Source organism: Perca fluviatilis, chromosome 9 (assembly GCF_010015445.1).
Source record: "Perca fluviatilis chromosome 9, GENO_Pfluv_1.0, whole genome shotgun sequence".
NCBI classification, from domain to species: Eukaryota; Metazoa; Chordata; class Actinopteri; order Perciformes; family Percidae; genus Perca; species Perca fluviatilis.
In genome coordinates this window covers 38395473-38410944 of record NC_053120.1, presented here as the reverse complement: position 1 = coordinate 38410944, position 15472 = coordinate 38395473, and the positions used below count along the sequence as shown (strand labels likewise).

Genomic DNA, 15472 nt, shown 5'->3' with positions numbered 1-15472 from the left:
CAAGACATTCCCAATCATCCCTGGCCTTATCTGAGAGAGATGTTTGAGATAGGCTAGGAGGCATCAAGTATGACTCCTGGCCAATGTGCTGTGTAACTCTAAAAGTATGGGGAACTTCTTAATTAATCTATGTTTAGTAATTCATATTGTATCCTTTATTTTCTTTCTATATTTGAGCACACACACATACATGTAGATTCCTTTAAATGTTAAGGGGACGATTAAAAAAGAGAAACTGGATCTGTGAATTCTCACAGAATCACAATTGAATCCATATCTTGCTACTCAGTCAGAATCTTATTAAGCTGGAGTCCCAGTCTCTGTCACAATAATCATATATGTGATGTTTGGCAGACATCCATTTAAAATGTAGACAATGGCATATAAAGAGCCTGGTTTTTATGTCCACTGAAGTTTCTCATCTTGCACTCTAGTAACGTGTGTGGTCCAGGTAGCTTTGCATAAAAAGTGGTTGTCATTCGCAAGGCTACTTTTACTTTTATACTTTAAGTACATTTCAAAGCCTGTACTTTGTTACTTTTACTTAAGTAAAGAAGTTAACTCAGTACTTCTACTTTTACCAGAGTATTTTTTAACACAAGTATCTGTACTTCTACTTAAGTACAGGAAGTGAGTACTTTTGCCATCTCTGACTACTTATGAGTGCAATGAAAAATCAACAAAAGACATTGCTAAAAAAAGAAGAAAAGAAAGAGGAAACAAGAGCTGTCTTAAACTGAATGAGTATTTTTTTATTTTATAAAACTAGTTACATTTATTGCCGGTTTAGTTATACACTTTCAATAAAATACTGTAAGTTATATATATATGCATAAAGGAACTGTACAAATGTGACTCTACAGAAACATTGTTCTGATTCATCTGAGAGAACTGCCTCCTTACCAGACATTTACTGTGCCAACACAATACAAAATAAGTAGAGAATGAAAAAAAGAAATAAAGAAAGAAAGAAAGAAATGACAACATGTGCAGATTCCATTTTCTAAAACTTCCAGATGTCATTTCCTGCAATAGAGGAAGTGGTGTAAGTGTATTGCGCCTCAGGAAGTAGGCGTGTGGTCGTGTCTCAGCTCCCCAGACCTTTTACTCGCTGAGGAAACACAAAAGCATTCCTCCGGCGGTCCAAAGAGAGCTATGCTTACAAACTTATCATACAACCATCATTTTGTTCCAGCTGACTTATCAAGTTATCTCTCGTAAGAAAGAAAAAAAATACCTCAACATGTTCCTAAAGTGTAATAACTGTGGAAGGGAAAGAAACTGTACAGTGAAAAGACTCAGGGCTGCGTTGCTGGGCTCAGACAGGCGGCGTGCTGTAGCGGATCTCCATGTTGAATTTGTCAGGCGTCTTGGGCAGCGGAGGCTTCTTCAGCATCTTGTGCTTCATGATCATCTCCTCGTTGGCGTAGATTGGGGTGTCCGTGTCGTCAGAGTGGTACCCCGACTGGTATCCGCTCGTCTGATTGGATGACTCCGAGGCCAGGGACTCTTTACTCTTACAGCGCAGCAGCTGGCTGAGGAGAGAAAACAGGGAGGGGACAGACAGTATGTTTACAGGGTTTCTACAGGTTTCACCAAGTCAAATTTAAGACTTTTTAATACCTTTTTAAGACCATTGTTGCGGCTGTAAGCAGTCCAACAAAGTGCTGCCGCGAGGGACTGAACACTGAGAGATACATAAACACACTGTGACGATTGTATTGCAAAGATTTATTCCTCCACACGTAAAATACAACTAGTACTGCAGTTACCACATGTATAATTACTTTGTGTTGATATAAGTGCGTTAGTGCGGCGGTCAACAGTGTTCGCTCCCAGGCTCAGTCCCACAGTCACCACAGAATAAAAAAAATTAAAAAGAACTTCGGGAACATTTCAATGAGCATTAGAGATAGTGTTACATTGACTTAAGAAAATAAAGAACTGTTTAAAATGATTTAAAGGGGTGATAGAATGATTATATAGGGTATTTCACACTGTTCCTTATGGTCTCCTAATGGGGTATGTAACATTAGTTGGGCTGAAAATGGCCTGGTTGATATTTTATTGGCCCTTATGCATCCCTGTGTTTTGGCCCTATTTGTAACAAGAGCTTTTCTTCCAAATATGGTATGGTCATGAATATTTAGATGAGCTGCGCTGCTTGGTTGAGCCTTAGCCCGGCATTAACACACATAGAGACGCAGCTGATTGGTTGAGCGACTCCGCCATACACACGCATTAGAGGTCGTTGTGCTGATTGGTTGAGCGAATCCCCAATACACAGACATTAGAAACGCGACAGAATCTCATATTCCAGACACTGCAATGTTTCCTTACCAAATTCACTTCTGAGACGTTTTGTGGCGAGAAATCAACTATATAAAGCTCAAATATGGGCCGTTTTACGAAAATGGATGGCTAATTGCAAATTTGGTAAAACTGTGTGTCGGAGTTCAGCTGCCTGTGTTGCTGCCTCGCCGCCTGGCCTGCCTTCCTCCACAGACCCCGGCTTGCTGTGAGCTCGATTGAGCTCCGGCACGGCTGCTGCAGCCCACAGCACCTCATACCCGCGCAAAGTCACCGCTTGGGCTGCCCTGACAAAGCGCCAGGGCCTGCATCTCCTCTCTTCCTGCTGGCTAAATGGCCCGTGTGTGAGAGCGCGGTCAGCGAGCTTGTTACACCAGCAATCTCTTACCACATGTTACACACATGTCACACCACTTAGCTATACAACATCTAACTATATGTTTTATAAAGCTAACAACGGTGTCCGATTTCAAGTTAATGAATATTTGTGAGCTGTAAGGGTTTCGTTAGCTGCGACTGTCCCTGCAATCCTATGTGTACAGATTGCCGGCTAGTTAGCTTCTTCATTTTGTGGTCGAATTCGGTATATTTACAGTTTGAATTCGTCACGCCACTTATACAACAACCAACTATATGTTTTATAAAGCTAACAACGGTGTCCGATTTCAAGTTAATGAATATTTGTGAGCTGTAAGGGTTTCGTTAGCTGCGACTGTCCCTGCAATCCTATGTGTACAGATTGCGGCTAGTTAGCTTCATTTTTGGTCGTAATTCGAGTATATTTACAGTTTGAATTTCATCACGCCACTTATACAACATCTAACTATATGTTTTATAAAGCTAACAACGGTGTCTGATTTCAAGTTAATGAATATTTGTGAATTTCAGAGGAATTCTAAGAGGAGGCTAGCTAGCTCTCATTGATAGAGCTCCATCCAGCCGCAGGCTCTATCAATGAGACTCATGGACAAGCGGCGTTTATTTTCCCAATCGTTTGTTTAAATAACTCAACACATTATAATTACACACATTATAAGATTAACTAGAATCTGTGGTAAGATAATGCTGGCGTAACAAGCTCGCTGACCGCGCTTTCACTCACATACACCGGGCATTTAGCTAGCAGGAAGAGGGGAGTTGCAGGCCCTGGAGCTCTGTCAGAGCAGCAGCGTTTGGTAGTAGTCCACCAGCCCAAACGGTGACTTTGCGCGGGTATGAGGTGCTGTGGGGCGTCCGAGCGCGCGTACTCAATCGGGCTCACAGCAAGCCGGGGTCTGTGGAGGAAGGCAGGCCAGGCGGCGAGGCAGCAACACAGGCAGCACCAGCCTCTGAAGTCCGACACACAGTCAGACAAAATTTGCAATTAGACATACATTTTCGTAAAACGGCCCATATTTGACCTCTAAGTAGTTGATTTCTTGCATAAAAAAGTCTCAGAAGTGAATTTAATGGTAAAATAGCATAGGAACAATGTATACATTTTCTGAGATCTGCACGACCTAGATTCAGAAAACTACCTGATCTCAGGTCAGTTGTGTAGCCTATGCAAATGTTGGGGCGTGACCGTTCTCTTAATACACCCATGGGCTGACAAAGGTTCCGGTTTTTGGGAGGTTGACGTCAACTTCCAGCTTTGTTGGGATTCGCCCGTTTTCAGCGGCAGTTTCAAAATATGAAATTTTCATAGTAAAGGGGTGTCAATGGGATTTTGAGCTTCTATGTATGTCTATTTACCCACCGAACTGTCGTTATTCAACTATGACAGGGTAAAATTGGTTTTTCATTCTATCACCCCTTTAAGACCTAGAACACAATACTTCATTCACAATCCTTTAGATTTTTTAATTTTAGACTTTAAAAGGTACACCGTGTAGGAATTTCTCCCATCTAGCGGTGAAATTGTATTTTGCATTCAAACGAATAGTGCTTTGTAGCGCCTCACTTTTTCAAATGCATGTTGCAACTACGGTAGCCGTTATGTACCAAGAATCTATGACAACGTGTCTTCCAATTTTTGCTTTTTTGGCGACGAGGATTCCTTCTCCTGTGGCTCGGCGTAAGTCTGATCCTCCTTTATGAACTAAAGTGCAGTGCAGGCTTTCAAATTTGCCGGGCCAGTGACAAGCACCTCTCACTGATCTCCTTCTCCGAAAACGGGTTGTGGATTAGCTAGACAGGTCGACTAATGCTTTAGGTCTCTCTCAGCGGTTATAGTTTTTCAAAATGGCGGAACGACATGGAAGCCTCCTTGGACTTGCCCGTCCAATACAGATAAGAAATTCTTCGCTTACGAGGAGAAGTCAGATCATTGGCAGAGGTCATTTTACACCAAAGAGGTAGAGCTGTGTGTCCGAGCCCGGCCCGGCCCGACACATTGACTGTAATGATAAGCCCAAGCCCGATTTAAACCCGATTTTATTTGCTGTCACAGGCGAGCAGCGTGCCGCACTTAATGCACTCGACAAAGCCGACACATATGTTGTCACTGCCCACGACTTGTTTAAAATGGTTCCATACCTCCGACTTTCCTCCACCCTTGCTCAAAGGTAATTCTCCTGTTTTTCTTTTTTTCGTTACATCCTCAAGCTCCATGCTACACACAGCCCAGCAGGCCCAGTGTGATGTGTGCGAGAGGAGGAGACTTTGCACATGACACCTGTTGCATTTTGTTACTGTAGTCCAACTTGTGTAACTTTTTGGACACATTAGTTCCTTTGGCCTAAATATAGTCTATATAGATAATATTTCTGATTATGGCAGAACTTTCTCCCCACCCAATTAGGCTAATAAAGTAATGATTAAAAAAAAACACAAATGTAAGGGCCCAGCCCAGAGGATAGTGGCGGAAAATAACGGTCCGGCTCAGGCTCAGGCTCGGGCAGAGAATCTAAACTCTACAATGAGGACATATTTATGAATGAAGACATTGATTTTAGCTACTAAAATACTTAAAACACCACACAGTGTACCTTTAAACCCTGATTTAAAACTTGATCTGGAGCTAAAACAGATCAGGAACTGCATGGGTCCCAGATAGATCCATGAGTAATAGATATGCTGATGCGTAGCCCTCACCTGAAGCTGGGTGTAGTTGGCAGCTGTTGATTCAAACCCTTTACCTCCTCTGGTGAGAAGCCCATACCACTGTCTGTGTGGCCCTCCTGTAGAAATGGCAACAATTGAAATGAACACTGGTGGTTAGTGCCATATAGAAACAATGGGACTCCTTCATATTCTTAAATTGCCCCTTTAGTTTGTAAAGTAGGGCTGCAGTGATTATTCTCTCTATCGATTAATCTGCTGAGTCTTTTTTTCTGTTAATCGATTAATCATTTTGCCTAAAACACGTCAAGCATCAAATTGCTTGCTCCAAATGTTTTGCTAATCGATTTTCTGTCAATCAACTAATTGTTTTAACTCTATTGCAAAGATTGACTGAGAATGGAATAATCAGTTGTCGAAACATTTTCTGACAACCCACTAATTGAGCAAAGACCGACTTATTTCACACCATGTCATCAGAATCATCTTTAGTTGTCATTTCAATTCCAGAGCTACATGACAAACTTCCTTTAACCCTCATGTTGTCCTCATGTTTTTTTATATTAGAATATATGGGACGTCGATAAAGCACTTTAAAAATAAAAAAAAGATTTAAAAAAATGAACCAAACGTTAAAAAAAGCAACAACATACTACAACAACAAAAAAAGCGATGAAAAAAATGTTAAAAAACTTCAAAAATAAGCACCCAAAACATTGTTGTCAGAACAAATGTCAGAAAAAGCGATTAAAATGTTGAAAAAAGTGACCAAAACAATGGGAAAAAAACACTAAAATGTAAAATACAAAACTTTGAAAAAAGTGACTCATTGAGACAGGGACAACAAAAGTGTTTTTTTCATGGTTTACGGGAAGACAGCACAAGGGTTAATTTAAGAAAAATCATGAAAAATAAAACAAGTAGTGACTCTCGTAAGTATATTTTCTGTTATTAAAATGTCAGATGTGTTTTATTTCATGGATTTTCAAAACGTTCAAAAAGAATAGAAATGTATGAATGTAAAAATGAATGTATAAAAATAATGTGTGTGTATGTATGTATGTAGGTTTATGGATGAAAAGAAAATGAGTTTATCAGGTACATCTGTACAAATCAGTAAAACCGCTTCATCATATTCATTTTTCTTGTGTCAGAGAGGGCTGATTCAACTCCATGGTAGTCTCGCATTGCCAGACCTTCCTCCACAGCGCTGTGGAGGAGGGTCTGGCTAGTCCACAAAGCATTCCGGGATGGGAGAAAAACGCACTCTGGTTTATCGAAATTTTTTTAAACCAATCACAATCGTCATGGGCGGCACTAACCACCGGCAGCAGGCAAAATAGTCTCAGGAAAGAACTTGTTTTGGTGGAACGTGTACGTTCAAAAGTAGTTTTAGTCGTGCAACAGAAAACTCAGAATTGACAGATAGTCTAGCTAGCTGTCTGGAATTACCCTGCAGAGATCTGAGGAGCAGTTAACCATAGTCCTCACAAATCCACCAGAGGTTAGAACGCCAACACAAAGACAGAGGAAGGTAACAAACATCCGGCTGAAAAGAGTGAAATCCGGGAGAATTTCCAACGGCAACGGAGCAATCCCAGAATTCGGAACATCATGGATATAAACTAACTCCATGCTTTTTCCTAAAGCTTTACTTTGTGGCGGTGTGCATGTCTAATATTTCCTAATATTTCATGCAAATGTAGAGGAACATTTGGGTAAAGAAAATATTGTGAAGTTCTCACAGTAGTAAGTAATCTGACTACATATGTGGGTTTTTTTGTTATTTGATTGTGCAGAGTCCCAGACACTCACCATGACACTGCTGCGCGCCACCGGGATGTCCTCAAACATCTTCACACTGAGGGGCCGACTGCCCCGCTCACTCTGTTGGGACAGCCTGCACAGAGGAGAGAAGTTATGGAGCAAGATTCACAGCTGAGTAGTTTAACTTTTAGAAGTAGCAGGGATGCACCGAATCCAGGATTCGGCTTCGGATTTGGACGAATATTGGGCTTTTTGACGGGTTCGGTTTCTGCCGAACCTTAGAATTTTTTCCCACCGAACCGAACCCTACGCTTGCACTACGCGCGCTACGCTGGTCGACGTAATGGCGCTGCCGTTGGTTACGGGAAGGTATTTACGTAGGTGGAGCGTTCAATGCAGTAGACTGTGAGAAAGTGGACATGGAACTCGTGAGCAGAAAAAGTTCATTCATTCATCCATTCAAGTCCAGCTACATGTTCAAATTACAATGCTGATTTGTCTGGTGGTGGTGAGGACCCTAAACAATACACAACATGGCCGCTGTTACAACATTTGGTATGAAACATCAGAACGAATACATGCATGAAGGAATCTATAGACAGCAGCCAAAATGCAGCAACTTCAGGTACAGCAAAGGAAGGACAGAAAAGGACAAAAATACACTGCTGTGGACGTTGTTTACTTCATTAATGTGTTAACTGTGTTAATGTATTGAGGATGGGAGTTGGCCGGTATTCGGTTTCGGCAGAATCTTAACCAGTGGATTCGGTATGCGGTAAACGTCTGGATTCTGTGCATCCCTAGACAGTGGCGAGTGAGAGCGAGATTCTCATGCTGACCCAAGGGACGGCGGTTTGTCATAGTGCAGCTGAGCCTCCAGGACTTCCCCACTTTGCGGCCTGCTGTAGGGGCTCCTGGGGTCAGGGGTCACTGGAGATCCTTCTGCCTCGCTGCCTGCTGTCAGAGGGATGTAGTCCTTCCCATCCTGGAGACCAAAAGTACTCTGATGATATCACCTCAAATACACACTGGATCAATAAATCCACCCACGAGTTGAAATATGAATTTATATTAAAGCAATCAATTAGTGATAATAAATGTATTCCAGTAATTTGTTTTTCTTCTGATGCTGTAATCAGCTTCTCCTGTTGCAACTAGTTTACATCAACCTGTTTATGCCTCCACACCGGCGTCTAGGGCTGGCTACCAAATTCAATACCTTTTTAGGCACCGACCGAACTGCCTTTAAAGTATCGAGTATCGACAAAATGCCTCGTCATTCAGTACAAAATTTCAATACCTAAGCAGTAAATCTCATCAGATTCAGTGAGCCAATCAGCACGCAGCATGCTTCTATCAAGATCTAATGTTTGTGATTGGCTGTCTAAAGATACATGTCACAGAGACACGCAGGAAAAACTCTACGTTACGCTGACGGCTCACATAGTAGGAGCTGAAAAAATAATTACAAAGATTTGTGCCATAACATGATTGTAATTTCTTGGCATCAAAAAAAAGTATCATTTAGGAACCGGTATCAAAGTCATGGTATTGGTATCGGTACCAGTACTGGTATTGAATATTTTTTAACGATACCCAGCCCTACTATGTTTTCAGGTTGTCCGTCTGTGTACCCCTCTATGAAGGTAAATATGCTGTAAAATGTGAGAGCTTGTAGAATATGATGTGAGAACTTGCAGGACAAAAAATCTTGTATGTTTCAAATTTGCATATTGTATTTGAATATTTTTTACAAGTGCAAATTTGAAGTTCAGATTTTTTTGTTCTGCAAGTTCTCACATCATATTCTACAAGCTCTCACATTTTGCAGCATATTTACCTTCATAGTACCCGTCTGTACGTAGGTTTGTCCCTGTCTCTTGAACACCATATCTCAGAAACGCCTTGAGGGAGTTTCTTCAAATTTGGCACATGGACTTTTAATTATGACAACATTTCACACAAATGTCTAAATGGATGAAATGTAAAGTGATGGCATTTTATACCCAAAAGGTCAAAGGTTCACTTCACAGTGACATCATAATATTCAGGCCATTATTTATAAATCAGGAACAGAAGGGGAGACATTTGATCAGATAATGAATATGCGACACTAATCTTGAAACTGTACTGATTATACAGATCTTCTGTCCTGCTGAGTTAAAGAGTGTGTGAAGAATCCACATTTCACCAAAATATACACTTAATGCCTTTAGATTAAATTGCTTCAAAGTCTTCACTACATATATTATGTGAGTCTGGACGGACATGGATGTAAACCTGCAATTTCAATGTTTGACGGAGGCATACAACCGCGAGGTGGTAATCCTAGTGTTTTTCTACTTCAACTTCAGCTAATGCCTTCCTAAATTTCCCAGAATTACTTGGCACTGCTCAACGAATGGGTGTGAACTTGTTGCAATGGGTTGTTTGGGTATACGGGGAATACTGTCAGCCAAACAATAGCATAGTAAAACACTGGGACTGAGAGATATTACCAAGGAAACTTGTGTGCCTTTAATCAAATATGTATTATGGACTATTGAGGCTGTGATGTCAGTGCAGAAACTGCTACATCTGCATCCTGTATGATTGGTTTCACAATGACTGTTGAATGTTGAAAAATGTGTTAATGTTCTATTTTGACCTGAGAGGACAACAAGTGCATGGTTAGCGTGAAGACAACACAAGGGTTAAATGTTTCACCGACACAGTAGACACATGTTTTGAGCCAAACAGACCTGTTGAGCGCTGGCCTGCAGCAGGTTGCCCAGATGTTCAACCAGCTCTGCGAATGTTGGCCTGTCTGTGGGACGATCCAGCCAGCAGTCCAACATGGTCTGGTATCTATGAGCACAAATCAATTGGATTACGGTAAGACATCGGAGCGACTTTACTTGTGTACATTACTGTGTGTAACTGCATCATGTTAACTTGCCACTCACATCTCAGTGGTGGCGTATTCTGGGGGTCTCATCCTGGTGCCTTCCTTCAGTCTCCTGCAGAATAACTCGTCGATGCAAACACCCGGATAAGGAGAAGCCCCTAGAGGAGATACAACAGGTGACATTCCTCATATACAGTGATCATTATGGGCCCTATCTTGCACCCGGCGCAGCGCAAAGCCAGACGCAAGTGTCTTTGCTAGTTTAAGAGCGACGCAGTTGTCAATTTCCCATCCAGCGCCCACGTCGTTTAAATAGCAAATGCTCCTGCGCCCAGCTGTGCATCCATGGGCGTGCTGGTCTTAAAGGGAGGTGTGTTCAGGTGCATTCTGGGTGTATTGCTATCTTGAGGCAGCGGGAAGTGATCGCGCCACTGACCAACAAAAACCTGGTCTAAAGTCAATAACGCAGCATTTCATTGTTATTTTAACAGAGCATTAGTAAGATGCTCCTAGGCTCGTGCACAGCGCGCACACACTATGCTTGTTACACACACAGGGACACACAGCAGCACACACACATGCAGAAGATTACAAATAAAAATATTACGGTGCAAATCCGCCATCATAATAGCAATGCTCCAAGGTCCAAACGTGCCTGGCTTTTAAAGGGAATGGGAGATGACACTGATTGGTTTATTACATGTTACGCCCAAAACACACCTCTGATTAATGAAGACACTAAGTACAACCCTTTGGAAACATGCGCCCGGCGCACGGACACTTTTTTCCGCCGTCAAACTAGCAAAAGTGGATTTGGACACGCCCTAAACGTACCGCCGCCAAGCACTTCACGCCATACGCTTAGATCGTTAAAACAGGGCCCTATGTGTGTAATGTTATGTGTACTGGTGATTACTAGGCTTCACTGGTGGAAGAAGTATTCAGATGCTTTACTTAAAGTACTAATACCACACTGTAAATATACTCTGTGAAAGTTAAGTAAAGTAAAAGTCCTGCATTGAAAATGTTACTTAAGTAAAAGTATGTAAGTATCATCAGGGAAAAGTACGGAAAGTATTAAAAGTAAAATTAAAGTACTCAATGCTGAAAAAATCCTCACATTTTAGAAACTGGAAACAATCAGAAAGTATTTAATCGGCGTAGGATTTCAGCTGGACTTGTAGGCCTACATATTGTTGGGTAGTTTAATTTATAATAAAACAGCATTTTATAAACTACCGGTAGTAACTAAAGCTGTCAGATGAATGTAGTGGAGTAAAAAGTGCAATATTTCTCTCTGAAATGTAGCGGAGCAGAAGTAGAAAGTGGCATGAAAAGAAAAGAGTCAACTAAAGTACAAGTACCTGAAGTTTGTACTTAAGTACAGTACTTGAGTAAATGTACTTAATTACATTCCACTGCTGCTAGGCTTACCCAGAGAAAAGATCTCCCAGAGAAGAACCCCAAAGGACCAAACATCACTTTGTGTGGTGTACACCCGATCGAAGATGGTCTCGGGAGCCATCCACTTTAGAGGGAGACGGGCCTGCAGCAAGAAGAAGATGTCAGTTTCATTGTTTCACAGATCTTGATTGTGTGATTGATCGCATGAGTTTGGGGGGGGGGGGGCACTCACATCTCCCTTGCGGACGTAGTCAGGGTCTTTGTAGACATCTCGAGCGAGGCCGAAGTCGCAGATCTTCACCACATTGTTCTCTGAAAGCAGGATGTTTCTGGCTGCTAGATCTCTGTGGATGCACTACAGGGCAAACAGAAACAGAGGAATTCACATTCACACGCAAAGAGGGATTATTATCTACAATTTTAAATGTCTACATGTACTTACAGATACATAATTGTAGTTTTACCTTGCGGGAGGAGAGAAACTCCATGCCTTTGGCCACCTGGAAGCTGTAGCATATCAGGTCCTCCATGGTCAGATGGTCATCGTCTGAGCTCTCTGAATTCACACAATACATTTCAAATCATAAACATACACCCTGAATAACATTACGTGTGTCCACAACCAGCAATGCACTGGTGCAAAAGTGAAAGCTGTGTCATTCGGAGTTGTTTTCCCCACCTTCCTGCATGTCCACGTTGCTGCCTGAAGACCTGTCTCCAGCTGTGGAGCAGACAGCCGTTCCTGTGCAGATGTCCAGCTGAGCGAACTTCCCCAGACCCAGATCCCCTTCGGTCACATCCTCCTCTGCAGACGCCCACTTCTGGCTGTTCAACCGCTTCCTCTGTCGACCACGTGGGTAAACGCAGAAAAAAAAGAGTCCGAATCATGATGATTATTTTATTCAGGTTTGTATGTATTGCAGCGTCGTCCATGTTGGATACAATCTGTGGGGTCAGTACATTGCTGTGTAATGGTGCGTGGTCACTTATGTGGCTGTGTGCAGCAGTCTGGGCTGACTGCAACCACATCAGAGGGTTGGCTGCAGTTTACTGGCTGCATGATGATTACACATCATTTACCTTGTAGGGGCTGTACTCTCCGCGCTTGCTTTTCAGGTAGCTGGAGAGGTTTCCGTGTTTACAATACTCCACAATCACCATCAGTGGCCCTGCGGAGAGAGGGGAAGAGCAAAGAGGTAAAGGATCAAAGTAAGACAACTCATAACCTTACATTACAGGGCCACATAGGACATCTAGAGGCTGATTTAATGAGAAGAGTGAGGCATATTAGAGAGAAAGGAAAATAAATACTAGCCACCCAAAGTAGACACAGATAACTATAATTAGGTCAGGGGAACGCTTGTGAAGTTCCATCACTAGCCCTCATAAAGAAGAAAATCAGCAGGGACACACTGCATGCTCAGGACACAAAAGGAGACAAAGTAAATAGGCCTGTCTTTATGCTACAGTACAGCTATGTGCTTTGTATGACAGCTATGTGCTTTGTATGACTCACCTCCAGGCTTCGTACAGGCTCCCAGCAGGTTGACAACATTGAGATGATGTCCTATATGAATGAGAATTTTAAGCTCTGACATCAATGCGCGGTACTCACTCGACGTGGCTCCCTCTGTAACACAGATGGATACATTAAACTGTGTGTTTGGAGGTTTTCATGGTGCATAGGCCTAATGTTTGTCTGTGTGCGTGTGTTCGGGTGGAGAGAAAGGGACTGGGAGGACTAAAATACTAACCCTTAAGCATCTTGACTGCCACAGTGGTGCACGTGGTTGCTTTCTCTATGCCAAAGGCGGCCGCTTCTACCACCTGACCAAATGCTCCTCGTCCCAGCGGGTCACCTTAAATGCAGGACATTTTGTCATGAAGACATTCTTGCAAATAACACCATTAGTTCCAATATTGTTTTCTCAGATGTAATAACTCTTCATCGACACTACCCATCATAAGATGTGTTCACACAAATTTATTTTAAACTTATGTAAACTATTAACTATAAAAAAGGGGCTCCTTCATAGAAGTGTCTCAACAACTACTGGATGGATTGCCGGGAAATTTGGCACATCAATTCGTGTCACCTCAAGTGGAGGCCTGCAAAATGTATTACATTCCAATCATCCTCAGCTGTAGTTTGTGCTTCTTCCAATTAGCGAATGTTAGCATGGCTAAATTAAGATGGCAAACATGGAGAACATTATACCTGATAAACATTAGCATGTTAGCATTTTTCTTTTTTTTGTCTTTTGTTTTAATGTCTACAGCCACGCTAGCAGCTCTGTAAAAGACTGCCCTTAGCCACAGCGATGCTTTAATAGCGAACATCAGTATGCTAAGATCACGATTACAAAACTAACCAAAGTTGTGGACTGACAGACCGGCACATTGCCATGCTTCCAACTAGCATGAACTGTGAACCTAAGACCTAAAATAGAAATTAAAAGAAATGTGAGGGGAACTGGTTACATGCTTCTATTCCGACATGCTGCTATTCCCTAATCCTAACCCCTAACCCGTCGGAGTGGTGGGACGTTTGAAAACAATGGAAGTGCCGCCACTCCGACAGTTAGACGTCAATGTCGGAGTGGGGGTATGTCGGAATGGATGGCGGAACCCAGGGGAACTATCTGAGCTGGGACTTGTAGGGGGCTCGGCGTCTTGCTCAATGACACTTCAGCAAAGCAGATGCTTGTTGTCAGAAGTTGAAGCACTGTCTCCTTACTCACTATGCCCCCTTGCTGCCTACGCTATTCTCACCCAGCTTCAGCCTATCCCGAGGGAACTCCCATTTGTTAGCATCATAAGTGAGCCTTTCACATTGCTCGTCCATGGGAATGTCCTCAGAGTCCAGGATCATGGACAGGTAGCCCGTCTTCAGATCCCCACCACTTGGCTGAAACAGTGTGAGGAGAGAGAGAGAGAGAGAGAGAGATTATGTGTGATTTAATGAGCCTGAGTTCACTAATGTCTCTTCCCTGTCACTACAATAAAACTGAACAGCAGTTTAGTTTTCCAGTGAGTCTGGTGCCCTTCCAGCAAAAGGGGTCCAATCAGCGCTGCGGGTCTACGTGACTTATGGGAGCAGAGAGTGGCCCTGTTTTTCCTAAATACAAAGAAGAGTGGCCACTGAGAGCCAGATCGGTCACTTCTAATCAGTCATACACCCCCGCAGTGTGTGTGTGTGTGTGTGTGTGTGTGTGTGTGTGTGTGTGTGTGTGTGTGTGTGTGTGTGTGTGTGTGTGTGTGTGTGTGTGTGTGTGTGTGTTAGCTGTAACTTTATTTTTTAATTTTTTTTAAGTCAGTATCTGCTCCCTTGTTTGTAACAGGAGGGAAAATCCAAGGAAGGAAAAGTGTTGCAAAGGGAGGATGAGGAAGTTCTTACTCTCTTTCTTCCACGGATGACAAAAACGATCAGTAACCAGAAAAACATGGCGATGACCACTGAGCCTATAGGAACAATCAGTTCCACATTAGTCTTTTCCTCTGCACCTAGAATAGACACAATAATATGAATTGCAGGAGTATTCACAAACATAAATCCTCATAAAACGATAAAAACGTGTTCATTCAACAATTTGACAAATTTGGAGACAGTTCTAGGGAAAACCGTGGGACATTCACAGTGGAATGTCGGTTATAATTGAAGTGGCGTGCCTTGGCAGCGTTGCATAAAGTTCAGACAGGTTTGTCATTGTCTTTGGCGTGTAGAAATGTGTTTATGTGTGTCTCTGTTTGGGTTGGAGGAAGGAGACTGTTGGAATCTGGACTGTAAGCAAACTGAAATTTTATCTAGTCAAATGGTCAGGAGTCAGCACGGACAACTACTGCCAAAGACCACTTGGAAAAGGCCTATCAGAGCCATAGTGTGTAACTACAGGCTGTAATGAGCCGTCTCTCTCCACTGCCATTCAGCTTAGGGACGGTACGGTAATTATTAGGGGGAAAGAGGGGGTCAGAAAAGAGGATTTTCCTGCTATTCTTTCTTTTTGCTGATGGGAGAGTAGTGTAAATGTTTTATCTTTTCACTTGTTCTTATCCCAGATCAAT

At 42.5% G+C, this 15472-nt stretch overlaps 1 protein-coding gene across 2 annotated transcripts in view; it reads right to left on the bottom strand.

Moving 5' to 3' along the window:
- Window positions 1-727: 727 nt before the first annotated feature.
- The window catches only part of kdr (kinase insert domain receptor (a type III receptor tyrosine kinase)), a 31002-nt gene continuing 16257 nt past the window's right edge, over window positions 728-15472 (bottom strand). For both annotated transcript variants that reach the window (XM_039811551.1, XM_039811552.1), the window contains exons 16-30: window positions 14808-14914; window positions 14183-14318; window positions 13165-13269; window positions 12927-13040; window positions 12491-12579; window positions 12090-12252; window positions 11875-11966; window positions 11643-11765; window positions 11441-11552; window positions 10065-10164; window positions 9861-9966; window positions 7959-8104; window positions 7168-7252; window positions 5386-5471; window positions 728-1535 (exon numbers count right to left, since the gene is read on the bottom strand). In XM_039811551.1, coding sequence (XP_039667485.1) covers window positions 1319-1535; window positions 5386-5471; window positions 7168-7252; window positions 7959-8104; window positions 9861-9966; window positions 10065-10164; window positions 11441-11552; window positions 11643-11765; window positions 11875-11966; window positions 12090-12252; window positions 12491-12579; window positions 12927-13040; window positions 13165-13269; window positions 14183-14318; window positions 14808-14914 — 1781 coding nt within the window. In that variant the 3' untranslated portion in view covers window positions 728-1318. The remainder of the gene's footprint in view (window positions 1536-5385; window positions 5472-7167; window positions 7253-7958; window positions 8105-9860; window positions 9967-10064; window positions 10165-11440; window positions 11553-11642; window positions 11766-11874; window positions 11967-12089; window positions 12253-12490; window positions 12580-12926; window positions 13041-13164; window positions 13270-14182; window positions 14319-14807; window positions 14915-15472) is intronic.